At 45.1% G+C, this 24,759-nt stretch overlaps 2 protein-coding genes across 9 annotated transcripts in view; one reads left to right on the forward strand and one right to left on the reverse strand.

The window, feature by feature from the left end:
- Window positions 1-10,371, reverse strand: part of YAF2 (YY1 associated factor 2) — a 90,149-nt gene extending 79,778 nt beyond the window's left edge. Inside the window, exons 1-2 of one of the 3 annotated variants that reach the window (XM_060689053.2) lie at window positions 10,238-10,371; window positions 9,386-9,511 (exon numbers count right to left, since the gene is read on the reverse strand). In XM_060689053.2, coding sequence (XP_060545036.1) covers window positions 9,386-9,420 — 35 coding nt within the window. In that variant the 5' untranslated portion in view covers window positions 9,421-9,511; window positions 10,238-10,371. Of the gene's footprint in view, window positions 1-9,385; window positions 9,512-9,666; window positions 9,736-9,921; window positions 10,063-10,237 lie in introns of those variants that run through there. The other 2 variants (XM_060689050.2, XM_060689052.2) reach the window with 2 other exon arrangements.
- PPHLN1 (periphilin 1) overlaps window positions 10,243-24,759 on the forward strand; it is a 170,767-nt gene continuing 156,250 nt past the window's right edge. For 2 of the 6 annotated variants that reach the window (XM_060689043.2, XM_087873263.1), the window contains exon 1: window positions 10,416-10,606. The gene's annotated coding sequence lies outside the window, so the exon portion shown is untranslated. Of the gene's footprint in view, window positions 10,607-24,759 lie in introns of all 6 variants that reach the window. The other 4 variants (XM_087873260.1, XM_060689041.2, XM_087873262.1 and 1 more) reach the window with 4 other exon arrangements.

A 24,759-nucleotide genomic window follows, 5' to 3' on the forward strand; every position in this document is an offset into this window, starting at 1 on the left:
CAAGTGGCAGCTTTGTCGACTGTCTTGTCCTTTGTTCCCGGGACCCCTCTAGCTAAAGATCCGCTCATTCGGCCCTTCCTCCGTGGCGCCACCAATCTGCGCCCACCGGTTGTTCATCGGTTCCCTACCTGGGACCTCAACAAAGTGCTTACCGCCCTCACGAAGCCCCCCTTTGAGCCCCTTCAAGAGGTCAACCTGAAATTCCTTTCCTTTAAGGTTTCATTTCTGATTGCGATTACTTCAGCAAGGCGTATATCGGAACTGGCCTCCCTTTCTGTCCGCTCCAATCTATGCATCTTCCACAAGGACAGAGTGGTGCTCCATATGGACCCTGCATTCATCCCAAAAATTAACTCCGCGTTCCACAGATCTCAGGAACCCATCCTGCCCAATTTTTGCCCGTCTCCACGTCACAACTTGGAAAAGGTCTGGCACACCCTCGACATCCGCCGGGCTTTGAAGATCTATTTATCCCGGACGTCATCATTCCGGAGGACTGAAGCCCTCTTCATCTCCTTCCAACCGTCGTCTATGGGTTCTCGTATTACATCCACCACCGTGGGTCGTTGGCTGCGGGCTACCATCTCTACAGTTTATGAATCTCAATCCCTGCCTGTTCCACATTGGATTACTGCGCACTCCACCAGAAGTGCTGCTACATCGGCTGCATGGGCTACTCAAGCGCCGCTCGAGGTTTGTCGTGCCGCAACGTGGACTTCGGTGACCCCCTTTATATGGCACTACCGTTTGGATGCCTCCACCTCCGCTGACGCAGCCTTCGGCAGGAGAGTAACACAAAGTGTTCGAGTTGATCCCTCCCAATAGGACATGGCTTTGGTATGTCCCATGCCTGACTGCCGTGACAGCCAATAGGAGAATGGGCATTGAACTTACCTAATACGCCCCTTCTCTATCCAGCTGTCACGGCAGTCAGCCCCACCCTGAGCTGTTCCGTGGGGGCCCTCCGGGGTGGATGGTGCTTTCACTTCTACCATTTTATCTCTACAGACACGCCTGTCTACTGGAATCCTTCGCCTCAAAACTGGAAGCCGAGCAGAGAGGGCGGAGCTTAAAAACTTCCAGTAGACTCGGTCCTATAAAGCAGCTACCGACGCCTTACCCATGCCTGACTGCCGTGACACCTGGATAGAGAAGGGGCGTATCAGGTAACTCCAACGCCCATTCCAGTTCATAAATATATTTACATTGACACTCCTCCCTTCATAACTGGAATAGACATAAAATTGAATAACTTAATATTCTTCCCATGGTGCATTCCACCCAATGGCTCGGTCATTATATCTGCCAGATTGTCCTCTGAAGAACAGTGAAGCAAGCTAATTAATTTACGTTTGATAGCTTCTCTTACATTACAATATTTAATGTCCACATGCTTGCTTCTATTTTTTACTCTGTCATCTGTTGCCATTTTAATGAAGGCAGCATTATCCTCAAACACCATTATTTCATTTACCTTTACATTTAAATCCTGTAACAGCTGTATGTACCAAGTTACCTCTGAACAAAGTTCAGATAAAGCAATAAATTCTGCCTCCGCAGTAGAAATGGCTACAGTTGTTTGTTTTCTGGACTTCCAACCAATTAAAGCCCCTCCAAACAATAACATAATCCCAGAATTGGACTTTCTGATTTTTACTTCATTGGCATAATCATTGCAAACATAACATTTCAATTTTAATTCTTCAGAAACCCAAATTCACAGTTCCCTTCAAAATATCAGAATCGTTTTTACACCCATCCAATGCAATTGCATTGGTGCAGCAGTAAAGCGGCTTAAGATGCTTACTGCACAACCTATGTCTGGTCTGGACCATTGTGACAGATATAACAGGCTTCCTATTGCTGACTGATATATCTCTTGATCACAGGCTTCACTTTTGTCCTCACCCAAACTGTTATGAAAATCTGTGCTCATAGGTGTTGGAGCAATATTACAATCTTTCATGTTATATCTCTCCAACAACTATTCAATTTTTCTTCTTTGACTGAGAACATAACCACCTTTCTCAGTTTTTTGTATCTCCACACCAAGATAATTTTGTATTTCTTCCAAATTCTTTAATTCAAACTTTTTTTCGAATTAACGAATTCTTTTATCTGTGACAAATCTTTTGCAATGAAACAGAGATAATCCACAAATGCTAATAATTGACAAATCCCCACCTTGTAACTTTCCAGTGTATATGCAACCATCAGCCCTGCAACTCTTGAACCCAAGACCCTTCAGTGCCTTATCTAAACAGATATTCCAATTCCTGGCTGACTACTTCAGCCCATACACAGCCTTGTTCAATTTATACACCGTGTTAGGGTCTTTACTTTCATACCCTGGTGCTTGAACCATGTAAATTTCTTCCTTTAATTCTGCATTCAGTGGTTATGTCAAAATGCCAAATTTTATGGCCATGTGCCACTGCCAACACTAGTGCCAGCCTTATGCTTTCACACTTTACTGTAGGCACAAATACCTCATCATAGTGCACATTTTTCATCTATGAAAAACCTTGTGTCACTAACCTTGTTTTATATTGGACCTCATTATTGGGTAGTACTTTCTTTTTGTATACCCATTTACATCCTATGGCTTTGCAATGTAAACACCTTATCTTCACCCATGGATTTCATTTCTTTGTCCATGGCTTCTTTCCACTTTACTTATTCAATTTTAGGTAATGCCAATACTTCCTTATAGTTCCTTGGCTCATACCACACATTACACACCTTTACTTTACTAGCAGAATCCCCTTGTTCCATCACTCTGAACTGCGTGGCATTGACTGCTGCTGTGTTTCAACTCTCTCTTGCTTCATATCTTTTTCAGCTTCTCTTCCCTGAACGCTGACACCATCACTAAGTGAGTTACCGTCAGGAATTTCTCCTCGTGGCTTTTTCTAAAATGGCATTTCTGCTCTTCAGAAATTAAAAAGGCTTTTAGGGGCTCCATACGCAACTCCTGCTCTGATTTGCACTCAAATATGGCTGAAACTATGTCCCATGTTTCATCAAGACTATTTAACACCAACAGTACCTTCTGAGATTTGGGAATCTGCATTCCACGCTGTTCCAACTCAATAAATAAAGTTGGCATTTGCACCAAATGCTTTTCCACATTCTCATGTGACTGCAGCCGGGCTCTGTATAATTGTCGCCATAATTGCACAATATTGCATGCTGATGCACTCACATGCACACTTAATTTCAGCCAGACCGCCTTCGCAGTCTTTAAATCAGCTACATTCAAGAATTGTTCATCTTCTAAACTTAAGATGATATAGGCCAGTCCCTTATTATATTGCCTTTGATCTGCAGCTGCTAATGGTGCTGGGGTGAATTAACAACAATATCCCAGAGCTCCTTAGCCTTCAGGAAGCATTCCAATTTTGCAGCCCAAATAATATAATTCTTCTGTCCCAATCAAGGCAAAGAGGTCTCTGCCATCCCGCAAGCCTTCTCTATTAATACAGGCAGTCCTTTAGCTTAATTACATTTCAGTTTTTCTGTGTGCTCTGGGCCCATAACTTGTCAGAGTTTGTTGCAGCACACACAATAAGACAATTCAGCAGGATTCAAAATTTCGTTATATACATAATAACACATAAGGCATGTATACAATACCCTTGTAGGTTTTTCCGCGTTGTAGAGAAGAGAAATAGCAAGTACAAACACAGCACAAAACGGAAACACAAAATGGAGAAGGGAGAAGCTAGAGCTCTCAAGCTTATATAAATAACAGTTAAGCCACACCCAGGCTCCAAACTGTTTCTTATGGCCCCATACAACAAACACTATGTTTCAGTTATCAAACAATCCCCCATTGGCTGGCTATTCCAGTTCATGAATATATTTACATTGATATACTATAAATACCCTATGCGACTAACTATGATTAAACTGCTAAATACAAACATGTTTATTTTTTTAAGTTAGCAAAATTATTGTAAACTAGTAAAATGTATGTCTTTTGCAAATTTTCTAAACATAGGAAGACAAGAAAGTAAATATAGTTCAAACAGGAGTGCATTCCAAATCATGAAAACAATACAGGGAAATCTTCTCCTGTATGCAAGATAAATGAAACTCTATCAGTGAATCTGAAGTTCAAATATTTTGGTGACAAAATCAGAAGAGACAACTCATTGCAAAAAACCCTTATGTTGGGAAAGATTGAAGGCAAAAGGAAAAGATGGCAGAGGATTATAGATAGTATGTATGCATCGATGCAGTGGACATGAGTTTGGCAGATTCAGGGAGTAACTGAAGAACAAGGGGGCCTGGCGTGCTATGGTCCATGAGGTCGTGAAGAGTCAGACATGACTTAGCAACTGAACAATAACAACAATCAGTGGATTGATCATTAAAAGAAATTCTTTCCTATAGATCTTGTTCACTGCACAGCACCTAAACATTTGGGCTTTAAGGGTACATGCCATTATCTTAAATTGTGCCTGATAAGCAAGTGGAACTCTTACAGATATGTAATTCTTTTACTTTGCACTAGTTAGCAGTTTAGCTGCTATGTACCAATTGCAACTTTGATTAGGGAGGGTGTCAACCCTGAAGCTGGCCTGACCGAGACCATTTTGAGACTTCAGTGGTCACACACTGGAGAAGAGGGACAGGAAGGGGGGAATAGAGATAGTTGGGGTGTTGTAGTCAAAACAAAATACTTTCTCTTGGGAACTAAGGACATTCCTGCAGGTGCTCGGAAGGAAGGGACTGGAGTCACCTAACAACTGGACAGTATTGTGATTGAACTATGTGACTGATTGTTTTGAGAAAGTGAAAAACTTTTAATTAGGTGAAAACCATGGGAATAATCAGAGTCGGTTTTCACCATTCTGTGCCAATATGACATACCCAATAAACTTATTCTTTAAAATTTACATAATAAAAAAGATAAAGAATAGACAAAGAAAGTGAGAATTATTTTAAACTGAAATCTGGATTCAAACAAGTGGCTTTGGAGCTCAGAAGCACTTTGGCTTTATTCTGTATTCACTTTCTTGGACAAATGATTATTTGACTTTAAGTTTTGCCACTTCTATTATGGGCATTAGCATGAACATTATAGCCACTAATATGTTAGTGCACGTGACCTTTTGATAACTATTTTGTGACAGCACCCACACTTTTTCAAAGTCTGAAATGTATTTATAATGCCACAAGTTATAAAAGATTTTTTTAACTACAATAGATTTGTAACAAGTATCTTGCATAATTGAACTGGGCAGAAAATATTGCTGATAAATTTTTTAAATGTCACAAATGCATGTGTGCATGCATGTCTACTGGCTTGGTCTGAATAGTCAAAGTCTGAGAGTGCCATGGAAATAACAAATAATGATACGGGGACAAATAGGTCAAGATCTCAGTATTAATCGAGGACTTCCGGTGCAGCTGTCAAGGCGGAAGATCGGTGCGGCACGAGCTCCGTTGTGCCGATCAAATTTCTTAAAGCTCCGCGACTTTTTTTAGCCACTCTCAGCCCCGGAGAGGCAGGGGGAGCAGAGGGGCTTTCTTCGGAGGCGAGGAGAGGGTGTGCGACCCCCTCGCTGCAACGAAACCTGAGCCCCGAGGATTCTGCACATGGATCACTTGCTTCATATATTTAGGTAAATCACTTCTGTTTAATTTTTTGGATTAAATGCTAAGTACTGTTCTAGGTTACTACTCTACCTGGAGCAAAATATGATCTCTAACTCTGTTAAGAAACAGCTGTGAGAGATGGTCATTTGAAAGAAAACATGTATTGCCACTGTAAATTGTTGAAAGAAATTAAAGAAAACTGCAAGTTCATTAGTAACTACTTAAAGTAACAGTGGGACCTAGGAGATAAGTGTAATATGAAAATATTATCTTAATTATATTTACACACTTGTATAATCATGTAAAGAAGCAGGGAGTAGCTCAGCAAATATTTATTGTTACTGACTAGGCCCGTTATGGCGAACCTATGGCACACATGCCACAGTGGCATGTGGAGCATATCTGTGGGCACACAAGCGTTGCCCTAGCTCAGCTCCAGCGTGCATGCGTGTGTCGGCCAACTGATTTCCGGACCTTCTGGGCCCACCGGAAGTCAGGAAACAGGCCGTTTCTGGCCTCGGGGTGTGTGTGTGGGAAGGACCATTTTCACCCTCCCCGCTCTCCAAGAAAGCCTCTAGAGCCTGGAGAGGGCGAAAAACGGGCCTACCAGGCCCATCGGTAACCTTTTTGCCATCACGTGCCAAAAGCGGGGGGAGCGTGGAGATGGTTGCAAAGGAATACTGGGAGTTGAAGTCCACCTATCCAATGTGGGGGGGGCATTGAATTATGGGTGTGGGCACATGCACACACACGACACACACACACACCCGCGCTCCCGCTTTTGGCACACCACAGCAAAAAGGTTAGCTATCACAGGACTAGGCAATCCTATTGACATCAATTATCTGCATCAAGAGAGGTTCTGATGTGTTTTTCTAGAACAGTGGTTCTCAACCTGGGGGTCACGACCCCTTTGGGGGTCGAACGGCCATTTCACAGGGGTCGCCAAAGCCCTCTCCCGCCCCCCCACGCCTTCACTCACCCTCACTCTCTGCTCTGTTCGATCGCCGGCCGTTCGCTTACCCCGCCCACTCCCAATCTATTGCTGCCTCCTGAGTCCCAGCTGATGGCTAGAGGGAAAAAACTGTTTAAATTCTTGCCGCGGGGCTTTGTTAAATTGCTGGCTCGCCCTGCCCCCCCGCACCACTATTTATTGCCAATAAATAGCGGTGGGCGAGGGGCGGGCAAGCCAGCAATTTAACAAATGGTTCGGTGTTTTTTTGTAATTTTATTGGCCCGCGGAGCATCAGCATAGGCTAATTAGCCCTTGATTAGATCGGCTCCCAACTCTCAGCTGATTTGCTTTCAGCTGTTTTGCTCAGGGCTCTGCTGCTTGCTGGAGAGATTTTTTTCCCCCTAGCTATGCTGAAAAACGAAACTGAAAGTAAAGCAGGCTGTTGGCTTTGCTGTTGCTGCAATGTTAGAAAATTAGCCAGGCAGATTTCTTTTCTTTTTCCTCACCAAAAAAGGTAGGTGCAAACAATGGGAAATTTAGGGGAAAAGAGGAGAGTTCAAGATTTTAAAACACAAAAGAAAAAAAGCTCTATTTAACTAGGGAATTGTAATAATTGAGATACTATTAATTGTATATTGTGTTGAAAGCAAAAATGGTTAAGTTGTGGTTTGGAGGAATATATGGGAGAAATTATTTGGTTTATTATTATTGGTAAATATAATTAATTGATTTGTAAGAAATTGGATTGCATGGAAATAATTGGAATATTCATGTTCATATTGATTAATATACAAAAAAGGTAGTTATATAACTAATTGATTTATATTAAAATGTTGAATTTATATTAAACTGTAATATTACATAATTAACCAATGTGAGGATGGATATAAAAATAGATGACAATGGGAAGGGGTATAATATAGAATAGAAGGGAAAAATTGAATTTGATTAAGATTAGAGGTGAGGATGAAGGGTAATATTGGTTTTTTACAAAAATAGATAAGGAATAAATATGGCAAAAAGGAAATATAGAAATTATAAATTTAATTGAAATGACTAAACACTGTTTAAATTTGTGAACCGGCCAAATACTCTGTTCAAAGAAAATACATTGTATGTTTGTATGTGTGTTTCTAATTATTGTTATTTATTCATATTTGTTCTCTTTTATTCTTTAAAGTTTAACAATTCATTCTTTATCTTAATATCTTTATATTTGTTTGGGGCTGGCTTTCTTCCCTTTCTTTTTTATTGTACAGCAATCTTTCTCCTCAAACCTACCACCTCTCTTTTCTTTCCTTCTTACTTTCTCTTCCTCCCCCTCTTCTTCTCCTCCCTACTTCCTCTTCCTTTCTCCTTCTCCTCCTCTCTTCCTCCCTCTCTTACCCTCACTCCTACTCTAATTTCCCTTCCCTTCCTTCATCCCTCTCTATTGCTGTATCCTTTTATGCATATGGACTACTCAGAGGGCTGAAAAAGTTATTTCTGACTGGTCCTCGCACTTTTGACCAGTCCTCAAATTTATGACTGTCCTCACATTTTACGTTTTTGCCCTATCTTGTCACCATGGTGAAGAGAAGCAGTTGTGAAATGAGTGACATGGTTGTTAAGAATGCTACAATGGGCATAAATGATGACCAGTCATAAATGATGACCAGTCATAAGTGCGAAGACCGGTCAAAAATGCGAGGACCTGTCAGAAATCACTTTTTTCAGCCCTCTGGGTAGTCCCTATACACATAGCCACGCCCACCCAGTCACATGATCTCCAAGCCACGCCCACAAAATAAGCCACGCCCACAGAACCGGTAATAAAAAAATTTAGAACCCACCCCTGGTTGGGGGTCACCACAACATGAGGAACAGTATTAAAGGGTCGCGGCATTAGGAAGGTTGAGAACCACTGTTCTAGAATGTGGACTAACAAACCTCCTGGTCCACCTTTGCCTCCCAAATCACCAATAACCATGTTTTTCACTTTTTTAAACATCCCACAGAAGTTTGAAATGTTCATAACCTCAGCAGCCACCATTCACTCAGCTTTCATAAATATGTATCTCCATCCAGTATTTCCTCATTTACCTGTCTCCTTGTAACTGCTTTTGGATAATCAAATAATTTTTAAAAGTTCTGGAATACAGGGACAGAAAAATATACGCAATAGAAAGTACTTCCTGACCTCGGATTCTATTTTGATCAACAGTATATATGTGATTTCTAATATCACAATATAAATGGGACAGTCCATGGACTTATCTATATGTTTGTGTATACACAGCACAGTATAACAACATAGTTTTCTCAATAAAAATAAAACAAATTCTGGGCCATTTTTGTTTTCTTTTCAACTGATGATGAAACAAAATATATTCTCACAATTTGTGCAACTCCTTGCTATTAATATTTGGTCAGTTTGAGCATTCCAAAGCATGAGAAATACTTTATCTTACCAGGATTAAAAACCAACAGCCCAGCACTTCCCATCTTCCTACATATCCAGAGAGGTGGGAAGCAGACAGAAAGAGCATCTTATTCGCAAGTTTTAAATTCACCACAGGGGAATTCTATTTCAGCCCGAGAGTGGGGTGTTTATTGAAGTAAAGAGGGGGAAAGGTGCAAACGGAGCTGTTATGCTTCCCATAGAGGAGAGCAATCGATACGCCTGCCCAACGGCTATGGTGGTGGCAGTCGCCGGCTCCCCTGTTCTGATCCACCTTCCCTGAGTTGGGCCGTCTTCTCCCCGCCGCCGCCCCACATCCGTCCCCGCTCCTGCTTTGCCCGGGGAAGTGGCTGTCAGGCCAGGCTTCTTGCCCGCTCACTCACCGGGTGGAAGTGCCCTTTCTCACATCGCACATCATGCACTTGAAGGCCTCGGCGCTGTTCCGGAAAGTGCACACACTGCAGTCCCAATAGCCCTCGTCGGAAGAAGGTTTCGGTTGCCGCTTCGGCCTACTCAAAAAGCGGGGGGAAAGGGAGAGGAAGACGAGGAAAAACGTAAGGAAATTTAAGACACAAAACAAGGCATCGCCGCGGCCGCCCTTTTCATCCCTCCCTGCTTCCCCTTAGGGCCTCGCTTCTTCTCGGCCGCCGCCGCCGCTTCCCACCACGTCTCCTCCTCCTCCTTCCTCTCCCTCTTTTTTCCTTCTCCTCCTCCTCTTCACCGCCATCGCTTCTGCTACGTTGGGGGGCGCCAAACACTTTGGCAGAGGAGGAGGGAGAGGGGGAGGGTGATGAAAAGAAGCGGGGACGCCGGCCTCACAGCCCCACCGCCGCCTACTGTCTCCTGACCGGCCTGCCCGCGGAGGCCCTTTGCCTGTCTGTCTACGTGGTTGCCCTCCCGCTCGGCTTTCTGCTCTCACCTTGTGGGGCTCTTCTTGTCTCCCATGCCGGCTACAGACGCGTCTCCAGACCGGCGCGGCCCTTTGTGTATTTGTCAATAAGGAGGAGCGACCGAAGGCTCGGAGAGGCGACGGCTGGCACTCGGGCGGAGGGACTCAGCGAAGCAGCAGTAGCAGGAGGAGGAGCCGCTGCAGCCGCTATTGCTGCGGCGGACAGCTACCGCCTGCCGCTCGCTCCCAAGCGCGGCCGCCGACACCTCCAGATGTCGGGGAAACTCCTGCTGCTGCCGCCCCCTTGCTCAACCCGACCTTGTGCTCCCCCTTTCTTCTCACTCACGTGTTCCTGCCGTCGCCAACCAGCGTCAGCCCACAGCCAGGCCGAGGCGTCCCAGACGGCGGCCGGAGCAAAGTGGAACGGCTTTCGCCTTCCTCAGACGGCGACGAGAAGGAGCCCTTTTTGCGAAGCACCGTCGCCGGGCTCCCCTTTTGCGCTCGCTTTGCCGGAGATGGGTTTCTCCCCCCCCCCCCGTCGTGAAGCCGTAACTCTTCCTAGGCCAAGCCTTTTAGCGAACGGTTGCCCTAATATTCAATTTAACTTAGTCTCTCATTTGGGTTAGCGTCTCCCAGCATGTCCACGCCGTCAACCCAAAATCATACCGTTGGATTTCATATAAATCTGGAGTAACCCTGTTCCACGTTTATATCGGTAAGGAGTACAATGCTGACTTCAACTATGCTTATGTAATTGGGTGCCCGAATGCCTGAAATTATCTACCTCCAAGGCATGTGCTCGCATCTACCTCTGGTAAGACAGGGTCAACTTGCTGTGAAGGATGGTTTAAGAATGCAAACAACGGAATATGATGTTGGTGAAGTAACTGATCTGCATTGAACAATTTTAATCATGTAAGCAAAGGGAGTACATCACATCCCTTTTCATATTCCTTGAAATCATAGAATGTAAAATGTAATATGGGTAGATGTGTTTAGATTTATTACCAAAAGTGATTATTGTAGCAGTGTGCTATATTTATAATCATTTCAATTTTTTAGTAGATATATTATTTTAACATTTCCTGGATCAATTGAGGATTCTTCCACATTTGCCATTAACCATGGCATGAACATAGTTCATGGTATGTGCTCTTTTTTTTTTTTACCTCATGACAACTTTGTCCCAGGCCTATCTAAGGCAGTTTTAAATCAGCCTTTAATCTGTACCAATATTTTCCCTCTTCAGTTGTGTTATGGATAGGATCTGTCATGCTTCATCAATCTTTTGGTTACAGATGCAGCTAAGGGTTAGAATCTGCTGCATTCCTATTGGTCACTTTAGGCTGCTGCAAACATGTATCCCCCCCTTCCCCATTTCAGTCATTAGGCACTGTCTGACTATTTTGGCTTGAACTGCAGGAATGACCAGACAGCTGTTTTTTACAGAAGAATATGTATGTATAAATGGCTGACCAATGTACACAGGGGAGGATAACAATAGTGACAGATGAATAAAATATGCTGGTAAATGAGGGCACCTCATTTTGGGGAGAGGGGAAGAGAGATGGGTAATTTTGGACGCAATATTTATTTCAGGCCCCATATCTCATATTTTGAACTAAACGTTCTGGTAGCTGGGTGCCTTGGGCTCAGAATAACATTTTGATTGCCAGATTTATTTATAATAAAATAAAATAATTGTGGACTAATTAATTAAATTGTAGACAAGGGAGCAGTGTTGACATGTATCACCAAAACCTGACTGGACAACAAATGGAAGGTATCTCTCAATATGATCTGCCTGGCTGAGTTACAGGTCATTCACAACCTGAAAGCAGTGAGGTGGAAGGCAATTGCGTATTGCAAGACCTTGTTTGTTGTGAGGAATATTGTTTCACAGGTCAGGGGATGCAAAACTGTATTTATAAGGTTAGGCCTAAATGAGATTAAGCATGCAGCTATTGTACTTTTCTTTTAGTGGTATAGCAATATCCCTTTCTGAACTACAGCACTTGAATTTGGAGAGGGCAAGGATGGATTTGACTAGATTGTTAATTCTGATTCATTTAAATCTTTTTTGAAGTCAGAAGTACTGCATTTTTCGGAGTATAATGCCCCCTGCTCCTGCTCTTCAGTCTTTTCACTCAGTCTAGCTGAAGAGACGCACCTACCTTTTTTGGGGAGGAAAATGAGAAAAAAAATCTGCCTCTGCCTCCCAGCAATTTGCCTCCTTGCAGCAAATAGTAGAGGCCTGCGCAGCAATAAGCAATACTACCTTCTTACCTTTGGTGCCTAATGGATCGAAAGACTTTTCAAATTTATAGAACCTATGGGATTACTCTGAAATGTCAATTGATGGAAATGAAAATGAATATACCAGACAAGGATACAAACTTAAATTTGAGCCTATTGTGGTAATTAGGGTAATGGTTTATGTCTCTGTAAATCAGATTTTTAGGGAAGAATAGTTAAGAAGAGACAATTGGTGGTAAATTGCAATTATCTGGCTGAAATTTTGTGATAGAATTATTTGTATTAGCTTCAAGTAGGAAGCCAAATTAATAGAATGAAAAGACGTAATGCCCTGTGTTTCTTGGGAGGTTTTTGAGGCTATAGTTCTTGAATCAGCTTTGTCACATCAAGGCAAGGAGTCTGGGAGGTGATAGGAAATTGGATTCAGGTGATAATCAACACCTATTTGAGAGAAAGAGAAGTGGATTTGAAAGAGGCACTGGTTTGCTCTCTGCTTAAGAAACTAACTCTGGATCCTCTTCTGCCTAACTACTACTAACTCCTAGCTTCCACTTTCTAGAAGCAGTACCCAGGGGAACATTTGGCTAGCTTTGGGTTAGGGTTAGGGGTCAATTACAGGTTTATCTCAATCAGGAAGCGCTGGAGATGGCCACTCATATCCTTGTCATTGTTACTAGATTATTATAATTAGATATAAATGGGGCTGCCTTTCGAGCTAATGCAATAGCCCACATGCTTACTGGGCAATTTTGAGACTGCTGTATTGGAAAATGCTATGTTTCTGAGTACAATTTAAGGTGCTGGTCATTACTTGCAAGTCTTATATAGATTGGGGTCTTGGTATCTCTTAAACGGCATTTCCCAGATATATTCTTCTTTTTCAAATTAGATGAACAGAGAACACTTGCTGAAGGTTCTTCCGTACTGTGAGGTGCAGTAAGAAGGGGCATGATATGGCCATCCTGTGTGACAGATTCCCTGCTTTGAAACTTTCCCATCCCGAAGTTCCTACTCTTATGACTTCCTCAATGGCTTACCTACCTATAGTAGGGCTGGATCTATGTCAGCCCCCATCAATTAAAGTAGGCCAGGAATCATAGGAAATCTAAAACTACTTTTATAGAGAGTTGTTATAATAACAGAATCTGATTGTCTGATTGTCCTCCCCTTCTTTACTCTTGAGAATTAGGAAGGTATCTATATTCCATCTATATTCTGCTTATTGTGGACTTACAGTATGATTTCTGCCTTACCAAGTTTTATGTTGTTCTTTAGATTCATTTTTTTTGTTTGTTTATTATTTTTATAAATAACTCAAAACATACCTAATATTCCTTTCTCTTCCTATTTTCCCCATAACAACCACCATGTGAGATGAGTTGGGCTGAGAGACCAAGTAACTGGTTCAAAGTCACCCATCTGCTTTCATGCCCAAGGCAGGACTAAAACACATAATCTCTTGGTTCCTAGTCTTGTGCCTTAATCATTACACCAAACTGGTTTTGGTAATAAATCTCATATAGTATATCTTGGTCAAGATCATTTTCCTTACTCTTATTAGTTTGCATTTTTAATGTTTTTGTCTAGTGTTTTTGTCTTTGCTTTTTTTCTTCTGTATTTTTTAGCCTTTTAAATAAAATTGTATGAAAAAGATCATCTTCTTTACTCCTTACTTACATTTTGGTATTTGATTATATTCAGCCATTGCTTCAGAATAGTTAATTCTCCTGAAAGCTCCCAGGAGTGTCCAAGAATGGGTTGATTCGTCTGTTTCCTGTTGAGACATAGCTGTCAGTTTCTTTTGGGCCACACCCTCATCCTCTCTGCCCCAGTTTCGGCTCGATCTTAACCTGACGAGACATGTCAAAACATTCCTGGAGATTGCTAGGACTTCAGGAGGAAATCAACTAGATCGCTTCATGAGTGGAGAGCATTTATTTAAAGCGGAGGCTTGTATCGGAGCTGTGGCTTGCAGCCAAGTGTTTTTAGCGATTGGGATAACTGGGCAACGGCGGGCTTGCAGTTTGCCACGACAGATCGCAGCACGCCCAGGAACCAATGGGATCATCTGGCCTTCCCCTTGGGAGCTTTGAGCCCCAATTTGGCGGCAACGCATAAATGCTCCTGCCACAGAGCCGGTGGGATCGTCGGCTCCTCATTATCAACCAGTTGGGGTGTGCAAGCTGTTTAACAGCTCCAACTATTTTTATCGCCAGGAGCGGCAACAGAGTCCCTGCCTAGTCTCGGCTAGGCATACTCAAGGGCATACTAGGCATACTAGGCATACTAATATAACAGGCAGGCTACAGACAGCAGTTGCAGCAACGGTCAATGAGATTTGAAAACCAAAATGGCGGGAAGAACAGCTGGGCATAGATCCAAGAAACAGCTCTTTACCAGCTTTTTTCCTGTGCGCTGCTCCCACTATCCATGCATGGGTTAATCCTTCAGTCTTTGGCAACAACTGAGTGAAAAACAAAAGGCTTTCCCCCCCCCTTTCCAGCTCCCAAGCCACGACTCTACTCCCATGATCCCCCAGTCTTCACTCAGTTGCTGGCAAACACTGTAGTGATTTTTGGAGCTCCACAGATTTCTAAGGTATAGTGGTTCTGTGGGGGTTTTTTCTCCTTTTTTTCCTTTAAATTTCTAAAGTTCGTGGCTTTCCCCTTTCCTTTGAGCGTCTAGGCTTTTGTGTTAATTTTGAGTAGCTCGCCTTCGCGGTTTCTCTTTGTTTTTGGCTTCTCGTGCAAAGCGCTTACAGCAACTTCTAGCAGAAGAGGGGGAGTGGAGCTTAGGGCCCACACGCTCGCTCGCCAGCCCCTCAAGCTCATACCGGCTGGTTCTCTGCGAGTGCTGTGCTACCGCAACGATCCGCGCCCCCCCAGCTGGCAAAAGGGCTCAAAGCTCATCGCCCCCACGCCGGAGCCTTCCATAGTGGTGGCGCGCTCATCAGCTGGCCAGCAGAGCCGGAAGCGCCAGCCGCCCACGCGGCGCCGATCCGGAGCCTCACCCAGGGCTGTGCCTCGCAGAGCTGCACCGGAGTGAGGGCGCGAGGCAAGACCAGCGCCGGAGAACGAGCCAGCCCTTCCCTGCACTACAGAATAACCCCTCGATAGGGGAATCGTGCGGCGTCTGGTCGGACCCTCGGGCCGCCATTGTAAGCCCGCTGCCAAAGTCTGCCTCCACGGAGAAGCGCACCACGTGGCAGCGCCATATTGGCGGACCTTTGGGCCGCCATTTTGGGCAAGATCGTTAAGCTTGTGCCTCCCTCCACCATCAGGGAGCCAGCTGCAGACCTACCCCACCCCCCACGACTGGAAGGGGCATCCAACCACCTCCACCCACCACCGTCTGAAGAGGTTTGGGAGGTCCCCAGACTCTCAGTCAGCGATCATTCTTCGAGCTACAGGGCAAGGTTTCTGCCTCAATATCCCAGCCTCCTCAGCCATGTCTTGCTCCCCCCCATCGTCAGACATGGAGCTGGAACTAAGCCCCCCACGCATAACCGAAAAAAGGGGGAAAAAGAAGTCAAAAAAGAGGCACGAGAGCTCTGCCAGCAGGGCTGCCTCAGAAGGTTCCCTACCCTTCCAGGATAGGGACGCCCTAAGGAGACACAACGCCCTGGAGCGACAGTGGGAGAGGGCGCACAAGGCGGTTTCAGGAAACCCGCCCAGGGAGCCTGCACCTGGGGAGCCAACACCCATCTCCCCAAGAGAGGCGGAACTGGGAATTACATCTGTGGCCGACATCACAGTAACTCCTAGAACCCCTGAAGGGGTTGGGCCGAGTCTCATAACACCCCGTATCGAGACAGTGTCAGGGCCCGGACCGGAGGCTTCAACATCTCCTGCACCAAACCAGCATCGCCGGGCTAGGGAGGCAGAGAGACACATCCTCTCAATCAGGGCAGATCACATTTCGGGAGTAACCAATGTCAGGGCGGACTGGCTCAGCCGGGAAACAATAGATCAAGCGGAGTGGCAGCTTCATCCCCAGCTGTTTCGAGAACTCACATCTCGCTTCGGAAAACCAGTGGTGGACCTCTTTGCAACCCCGGCCAACGCTCAGCTACCCCGCTTTGTGTCGCGCTACCTGACACCTCAGGCGGAGGACCACGATGCGCTGCGCTGCAGGTGGCCCAAGGGTCTCCTGTACGCATTTCCGCCAGTCCCACTGCTCCCGCACCTCATCCAAAAACTACTGGCAGAAAAGGCCGATCTGCTACTGGTAGCCCCCAACTGGCCCCGGAGACCATGGTACGTCGACCTGGTGGCACTGTCTGTGGATCAACCGTGGGTGATCCCTCCACAGCAGCTCGTCCTATGCCAAGGGGCGGTCACACATCCAGAGCCTCAGTGGCTTCAATTAGCCATCTGGCATTTGAACGGGTCATTCTGAAGAAGGACAAACTACCGGACGAAGTAGTCACCACCATCCAGGCGGCTAGGCGCCCATCTACGACCCGCATCTACGAGGCGTCATGGCAGGCGTTTTGTCGCTGGGGTGCTCACCAACACATCGACCCCACGTCGGCTACTATTCAAGATATACTGTGGTTCCTACAGGCGGGCCTAGACAAGGTCTTAGCTCCCGCAACCCTACGGAGACAAACAGCAGCACTGTCGACAGTTATTGCATGCGCTCCGTACCAATCACTCGCTCACCATCCTCGCATTAAAGGGTTCCTGCACGGGGCCACCAACCTGCATCCCCCCACAGTGCATTGCTACCCATCATGGGATCTGCCTCTGGTACTGCGAGCGCTGACCGGACCTCCGTTCGAGCCCCTAAACTCGACTTCTCTCAAGCACCTATCGTTTAAGGTGACCTTTTTGCTGGCGATCACCTCGGCCAGGAGGGTCTCAGAGTTAGCGGCTCTCTCGGTCCGCAAAGACTTGTGCATCTTCCACGATTCTACGGTGATGCTTCGTCTGGATCCGGCCTTCATCCCAAAGATCAACTCGTGGTTCCACCGGGCCCAGGAACTCATCCTGCCGGACTTCTGTCCCTCGCCTCGGGACCCCAGAGAAAGGAGGTGGCACACCCTGGACGTGTGTCGGGCCATCTGCATTTATTATTGCAAAAGTTTTACAATTACATTTTCACCCCTTTTTCCCCCCCACCTCCCCCCCCAGACTTCCCAACCTCCCTAACCCTCCCTAACCCTCCCCTCCCCCCAGACTTCCCTATAATATACTCATACTCATAAAAAACCCTTAATATGACACTTATGTATAAACTTGAACCCCTCCCTCCCCTGTATAATTTTTCTTTTTACCTCATTACATTAAAATATTTCTAAAACATTATTTTCAAGTAAAAGCTATTTGATACTTTCTAGTTTGATATTTGTTCTGAACATATTCTATCCATCTTTTCCATTCCCATTCATAAGTCTCTTGTGAACAATCTTTTAAGTATGCTGAGATCTTCGCCATCTCTGCAAAACTGGCCATCTTCAAAGTCCATTCCTCAATAGTGGGCAAAGCTTCATTTTTCCAGTATTTACCTATCAACAATCTTGCTGCTGTTATCATATACAATATCAGTTTTGTTTCACCCGATGTAAAACCCTTAACTATACCCAATAAAAACAATTGTGGAGAGAATTGAATTTTTTTCTTCAACACATTCTGCATGACCCACCGAATTTTTATCCAAAAAGCCTTAACTTTCCTACAGGTCCACCAAACATGATAATACGTAGCATCCAAACATTCACATCTCCAACATTTTGGCTGAACATTAGGGTACATACATGACAACTTTTTGGGATCTAAATGCCATCTATAAAACATTTTATAGAAATTTTCCCTCAGGTTCTGCGACTGTGTAAATTTAACATTCTGAACCCATATTTTTTCCCATGTTTCCAACATCACTGGTTCTGCAAAATTTTGTGCCCACTTTATCATACAATCTTTAACCAATTCAGTTTCTGAATCCCTTTCTAGCAAAACATTATAAACCCTTTTAATATGCATTGGACCTTTCTCTTTTATATGTCTAACCAATTCTTCCTCATGCAACATAATACCAGTTTTTTGATCCTCTTTCCATCTCAATTGTAATTGATTATATTGTAACCAAGTTAAATTAATCCCTTCGTCCAACAGTGTCTGCAATGTCTTCAGCTGCCATCTGCCCGCATCTGTAAAAAGAACCTCTTTGTATAAAACCCCCCCGAGTGACATTATATTTGTATTCCACAAAGTATGACCAAGATCCAGCCATAGCGGTATTTTATAATCCCATTTGAGTCGGTGCTTCTTCCAAACTCTCATCAAAGAATCTCTAAGTATATGACTTTTAAATACTTTATCTACTTTGTCGTCGTAAAATAAGTAAGCATGCCATCCAAATTCAAGATCAAAACTTTCTGCGTTCAATATTCCAGTCTTTTTCCTTCCAAACCAATCACTTGTTAAGGTTAAAGCTGCTGCATCATAATATAGCTGTAGGTTTGGAAGTTTAAGACCTCCTCTTTCTGGAACATCTTGCATAATTTTCAATTTCACTCTCGGCTTCTTCTCGTTCCAGACAAACTTATTCACTCCAGATTGCCAAACTTTCAATTGTTTATCACTTTTAAGCACCGGAATCATTTGAAACAAAAAAAGAAATCTTGGCAAAATATTCATCTTAACTGCTGCTATTCTTCCAAGTAGAGACAGCTGCAGTTTTTTCCAAGTCTCCATATCTTTCTGCACCTCTCGCCACAACACCTCATAGTTATTTTGAAACAATTTCATATTTGATTCTGCAGCCTGAACTCCTAGATATTTTACCTTAGGTACAGTCTCAAAACCTGCCCTCCTTTCAAGCTCATGTTTACGATCTTGTGTCATGTTTTTAGCTATCATTTTAGTCTTTTTTGGATTCAATCTAAAACCTGAAACTTTGCCATAGTCTTGTATAATGTCCTTCATCAGGATTATTGATTCCATTGGCTGTGATAGGGTAACAACCAGATCATCTGCAAATGCCTTTATTCTGTAATCCTCTTGCCTAATCTTTATACCTTTCAAGATATTAGAGTCCCGTATTGTATTTAGCAAGACTTCTAGTGTTAAAATAAATAAAAGTGGGGACAACGGACATCCTTGTCTTGTTCCTTTTTCAATTTTAAACTCTGTTGTCAGACTTCCATTAATAATAATCTGTGCCTTTTGCTCTTGATAAATTGCCGAAATCGCCTGTATAAATTGATTCCCAAAATCCATCTTTTTCAAAGTCTTTAATAGAAAATTCCAATCCACTCTGTCAAAGGCCTTCTCTGCATCCAAAAAGACCAGCACTGCAGGGATCTGTTTATTCTTCTCAAGATATTCCAATAAATCTATTACTTGCCTTACATTGTCCTTCATATATCTACCCTCGATAAATCCCGCTTGATCATCATGAATCACCTTTTGAATTACTGGCATCAACCTGTTGGCTAGTACTTTCGCAAAAATTTTATAATCTGTATTCAAAAGAGATATCGACTTCCGGGCCATCTGCATTTAAATCCGCCGGACGGCGCCCTTTCGCCGCTCAGAAGGACTCCTGGTCTCCTTCAACCCGAAGTCCATGGGTCAGAAGATATCAACAGCCACAGTCAGCAGATGGATTAAGGCCTGCATTACTTTGGCGTATGACCTGAATGCCAAACCGACACCTAGCAGGATCTTACCTCACTCTACCCGCAGCATGGCCACCACAGCGGCCTGGGCCACTCAGGCGTCGGTCCTGGACATCTGCAGAGCAGCGACCTGGTCATCCCTCACACCGTTCATCCGTCATTACAGGATAGACGTGTACAACTCAGCGGAGGCATCGTTTGGCCGCAGGGTTCTTCAGAAGGTGCTGACGGAGGATGACCGTGAGGGCAGTCAGCATCCCGCCCAGGGTGTTTAAGCTTGGGTATATCCCATGCATGGATAGTGGGAGCAGCGCACAGGAAAATGGACGTTGTCTTACCTGAACGTCCCTTTTCTGGGCGCTGCGTACACTATCCATATCCCGCCCTTCTGGCTGCCTGCCCTTGTTTTATGACTGAACCTAGTTCTCCCTTATTAAGTTAAGTTAATTTTAATAAAGTTGAGTTTAATCTTACCTTGGTTTGGTTTCTTGTCTGCTGCGCCTTCGTTCAGACTGGGGGATCATGGGAGTAGAGGCGTGGCTTGGGAGCTGGAAAGGAGGGAAAAAGCCTTTTGTTTTTCACTCAGTTGTTGCCAAAGACTGAGGGATTAACCCATGCATGGATAGTGTACGCAGCGCCCAGAAAAGGGACATTCAGGTAAGACAACGTCCATTCCCTAGAAAGGGAAGCTGCTCCCAGTAAAAAGGCCACCTCTAAATCTCGAGCCCAGGGTAATCAGAAGCATGTAAGGCTTTTGAAAAAGATGCCAGCAGAAGGCACAAAGCTCTGGAGAAGCAAATTCACAGAGCTCAGAAAGAACAGTCACAGCAAGCCTTTAATCGGGCTGCTGCAGAAAGTTCCCACCCTTTTCTATCTGAGACGTTGCGGCCTCCAGAGCCTGCAATTACACACCAGAGGGAGCAAGTGAGCATTCCTTTAACTTGTCTCCTCATGCTGATATTGCAATTGAAATAGATTCTCCTTTCTGTAGCAGCAACAACTGCTGCATCTCAGCATTCCACCACCAGAAAGGAAATTTCTGCAATATTTATACCGACAGCCGCAGGCTTGTGGCAAGGTGAGAGTAGTATCTCTTGATTTATCTGCTGATCGTAAATCAATGATAGCGCAGGCCATCTCTCAGGGCATTGCGGATAGATTGCAAAACATCCATGCCCCGGCAGCCCCGCCCATGGAACCTTCTACCAGTTTTCCACAGGGCATTCAATCAGCAAGGAACCAGTCCTACTGGCAGGAGTCCCAATCACCTGATAACTCCTCTGATGGAGAGGACTCACTAATGCAGGAGGAGAGTCAAGGAGAAGCAGAATTGTCAGAGGATGAGTGTTTAACACCCGATGTGCCGGCCTTCACAGGCCTTTTCCCTCCTGCAATCTTTAAATCAATTTTGCACAAGGCACGGTGACATCAGGGATAGGATTAGATCCCAACCCTGGATCCGGGGGTACCACGAGCACTAGTGACCATCTATTTGCTAAACTGGCCATGGTACAGGAGGACATACCTGCTCCTCAGTTATTTATAAACGTGGTGCAGCAACAATGAGTACAGCCAGGGTCGTTCCCAACTCCAAGTGGGTTTGAACGCCGCTTTTAGAATCTGGCACCAGAGTTGGAGGAACCATTGCAATTGCCCAAGGTAGATGGCCTGGTGGCTTCTCTGGTCTCACCCGCACTAGTCTCAGGTGACATAGTGGAAAGGCTGAAACCAGATGATAAAAAGGTTGAATTGACCTTGCAGAAGGTGCACCAATCCAGCCTGGGCGATCAAGGCCGCCTCAGCAGCCTCATTTTTTAATCTCACTTCGCTGCTTTGGTTACAACAAATGCAGCAGAGGGTTCCATCCAGTGAGACCAGACTCCATCAAGACCTAAATAAATTGATTGCAGCCACGCAATTCTCAACGGATGCAACTTTATCCGCAGCCAGATATGCCTCCAGATCCCTTGCCTCCTCCATAACTTTGAGAAGGATGCTTTGGCTCGGCAATTGGCAAGCAGATGCCAAATCCAAATGGAGGCTCACCTCTGCCCCTTATACAGGGGGCAACCTCTTTGGGGAGGCTCTGAAACTGGTCCTTATCGAAAATAAGGACAAGTGAAAGGTCCTTACATTATCCTTCAAATGGACTGATCGTCGGACCACACCATACTACCGCAGGTCCTCATTTAGACCTGACTCAAGTCCTTCTCAACAACAACAACAACGCTTCTTCCCTCAGAGGGCAGAGTGACAATTGGATAGGGCGGGGTTTCGCAACCAGCCCAGCCAAAACTTCCAGAACAAATGGCCCTTTCGAGGGGCAGGAGGTCGCACCTTTCGTAGACCACGATGACTACCCACCCAACCCTCCCATTGGCAGCTGATTGGCACTCTTTGCGCCCCAATGGGAGATGATCACGAGGGACCTCTGGGTCCTCAATATGGTGAGGCTTGGCCTCAGCCTGGACTTTCTCTCCACTCCTCCGAACTATTTTATTCGTTGCCCTGTCTCGAAGAACAATGAAAAGGAAGGCCTCATGGAAACCGCCATCCAGCATCTGCTGGAGATTCAGGCCATTGAGGCGGTCCCGGAGAGCCAAACAGGACGGGGGTTTTACTCAACGCTTTTCGTGGTTCCAAAGTCTTCGGGGGATAGAAAGCAATACTAAATCTAAAAAAAATAAATTTGTACCTGGTCTACAAAAGGTTCAAAATGAACTCCCTCACTTCCATCTTAGAGGGAGATTGGGAGGGCGACTTCCTGGCATCTATCGACCTTACGGAGGCTTACCTCCATGTCCCAATGCTCCATGCTCCATGTCGATGTGCTTACCTCCATGCACATCGACAGTATCTACGCTTCTGCTACAAACAGAACCATTATCAATACAGGGCATTGCCCTTCAGCCTGGCGTTGGTGCCCCGAGCCTTCACCAAGGTTCTGGCAGTTCTAGCGGTTTACCTCCGGTCAATACCAATCCGCCTACAATGTTACTTAGACGACATCCTTGTGCAGGTGTCCTCTTTCGACGAGGCGACACAGGCATTGCAGACTACGATCACAGTTTTACAGGATTACACTATTGTGATCCAGGCCCAAGTAGGTAGTAGTCGACGCAAACAGTTCCAAAACAAACAGACTTTATTAGAACAGCTGAGAATTAACTCATTCTCAGCGTAGTTCAAACTAAATCAAAACAAACTCTTCATAACACAAATTCTTCAGTCTAATCACCAACCTTGGTATAATTAGACAAACTGCCAAAGGCTTATCTTGGCAAACGTTCAGAAACAGAAGACGCCGACCAGAGATAAGTGCAGCAATACAAGAACAAGTCTATCAATGTTGTTTTCCGACACAGGGCCCATGAGCCGTTGCTGGTCTTTTAAGCTTTATGGGAGGGGCCAATCATCTCTTGGCCCTACTCTCGAGTTTTGTTTTTTGTTTTTTTGTTTTTTGTTTTGCTTTAATTTATATGCTGCCCTTCTCCGGAGACTCAGGGCGGCTTACAATGCGTTAAGCAATAGCCTTCATACTTTTGTATATTTATACAAAGTCAGCTTATTGCCCCCACAATCTGGGTCATTTTACCTACCTTTGAAAGGATGGAAGGCTGAGTCAACCTTGAGTTGTCTCTTTGCTTTAGCTGCTCTTGCCTTCTGGCAGCTCTTCTCATATGTGCACTAGGAACAGGCTCCTCCTGTTCCTCTGCCTCTCAGCCTCTGGAGGCTCCAGAGTGTGCACATCACTCCCCGTTGGCCCTGGCCCCATCTCTGCCTCCGACGCAGAGTCCTCATCCAGGCCTTCCCCAGCCTCCAGGACTGGCCCATGTTCCTCCTCAGCCTCATAGCTGTTCAATTCTGCTGTCAGTTCCGCAGGCTGCTGGCGGACCACAATACACGACTTCTCCGTCAATTTCCCAAAGAGTCATCTGGTTCCGGCCACTAGGCTCTTACATCTGGGGATAGAAATCGACATCAGTCTGGGACAGTGTGAAGGAGGGGTTCTGGGTTCGAATGGACCGTGGCCCGATACGCACACAAACGCACAAAAGTATGCAAGTTAACAGAGGAGTCTTAACTAGTTTAATAATAAAAAACACATAAAAACAAACCTACAAAAAGGCATCAACAGCCTAAAAGATTCTCCTCTTAGCAAAGTCCATTTGCTCTAATCTTCCCAAAGCATGGGAGGTTCTCTGTGTTGTTTGCCAGTCTTCTCCTGCAAGTCTTCTCAGGAGCAAGGCACTGACTCAGCTCTTTGCAGTGACTTCAGCTCTGGAGGCTCTCGGCTGTTCTCAGCTGTCTCAGCTCACAGCTGTTCTCTCTCTGTCTCTCAGCATCTCTCAGAGAGTCTGCAGGAGAGGCTCTCTCTGAGGATCTCTGATGGCTGTAATCCTGTTGCTACTTATATTCTGACCAACTGATGTTGGAAAGCACAGGAAACTCAGAGCCAGGAAGCTGTGCTCTGATTGGTTCATTCAAACCATGCAAACTAAACAATCAATTAGTTGCAGCAAAATGATCAGAGGCGTTTCCTCTGACAGACAGGTCTTCCAGACCTGATTTCCCTGATCCGGCAGGTAAGATCAGAACACACGGTTCCAATTGCCCTGCTAGCTTGCCTATTGGGGATGTTCGTGTCATGCATTTCAGTAGTGTCCTGGGCGAGACTGCATGCCAGGACCCTTTACTGGTTCTTGCTCCCATACCAACGGACGGGCAGCAGCAACACACACACCAGGGTAAGAGTTCCCCTGGATGTGTTGTAGTCCCTCCACTGGTGGATGTCCCCAGCTTTGGACAAGGACTCTGTCTTCAAGGAGCCCAGCCGCATCACGATTACATCGGATGCCAGCCTCTTTGGCTGGGTGGCCCATCTTCAGACACACATGGCTCAGGGCTGTTGGACTCCAGCGGACCTGATCCACAACATAAATTGGCTGGAGCTTCTGGCGATACACCTAGCCCTTCACCAATTCAGG

The sequence above is a fragment of the Pantherophis guttatus genome, chromosome 7 (assembly GCF_059756535.1).
Source record: "Pantherophis guttatus breed Tessera chromosome 7, ASM5975653v1, whole genome shotgun sequence".
Classification (NCBI taxonomy): Eukaryota; Metazoa; Chordata; class Lepidosauria; order Squamata; family Colubridae; genus Pantherophis; species Pantherophis guttatus.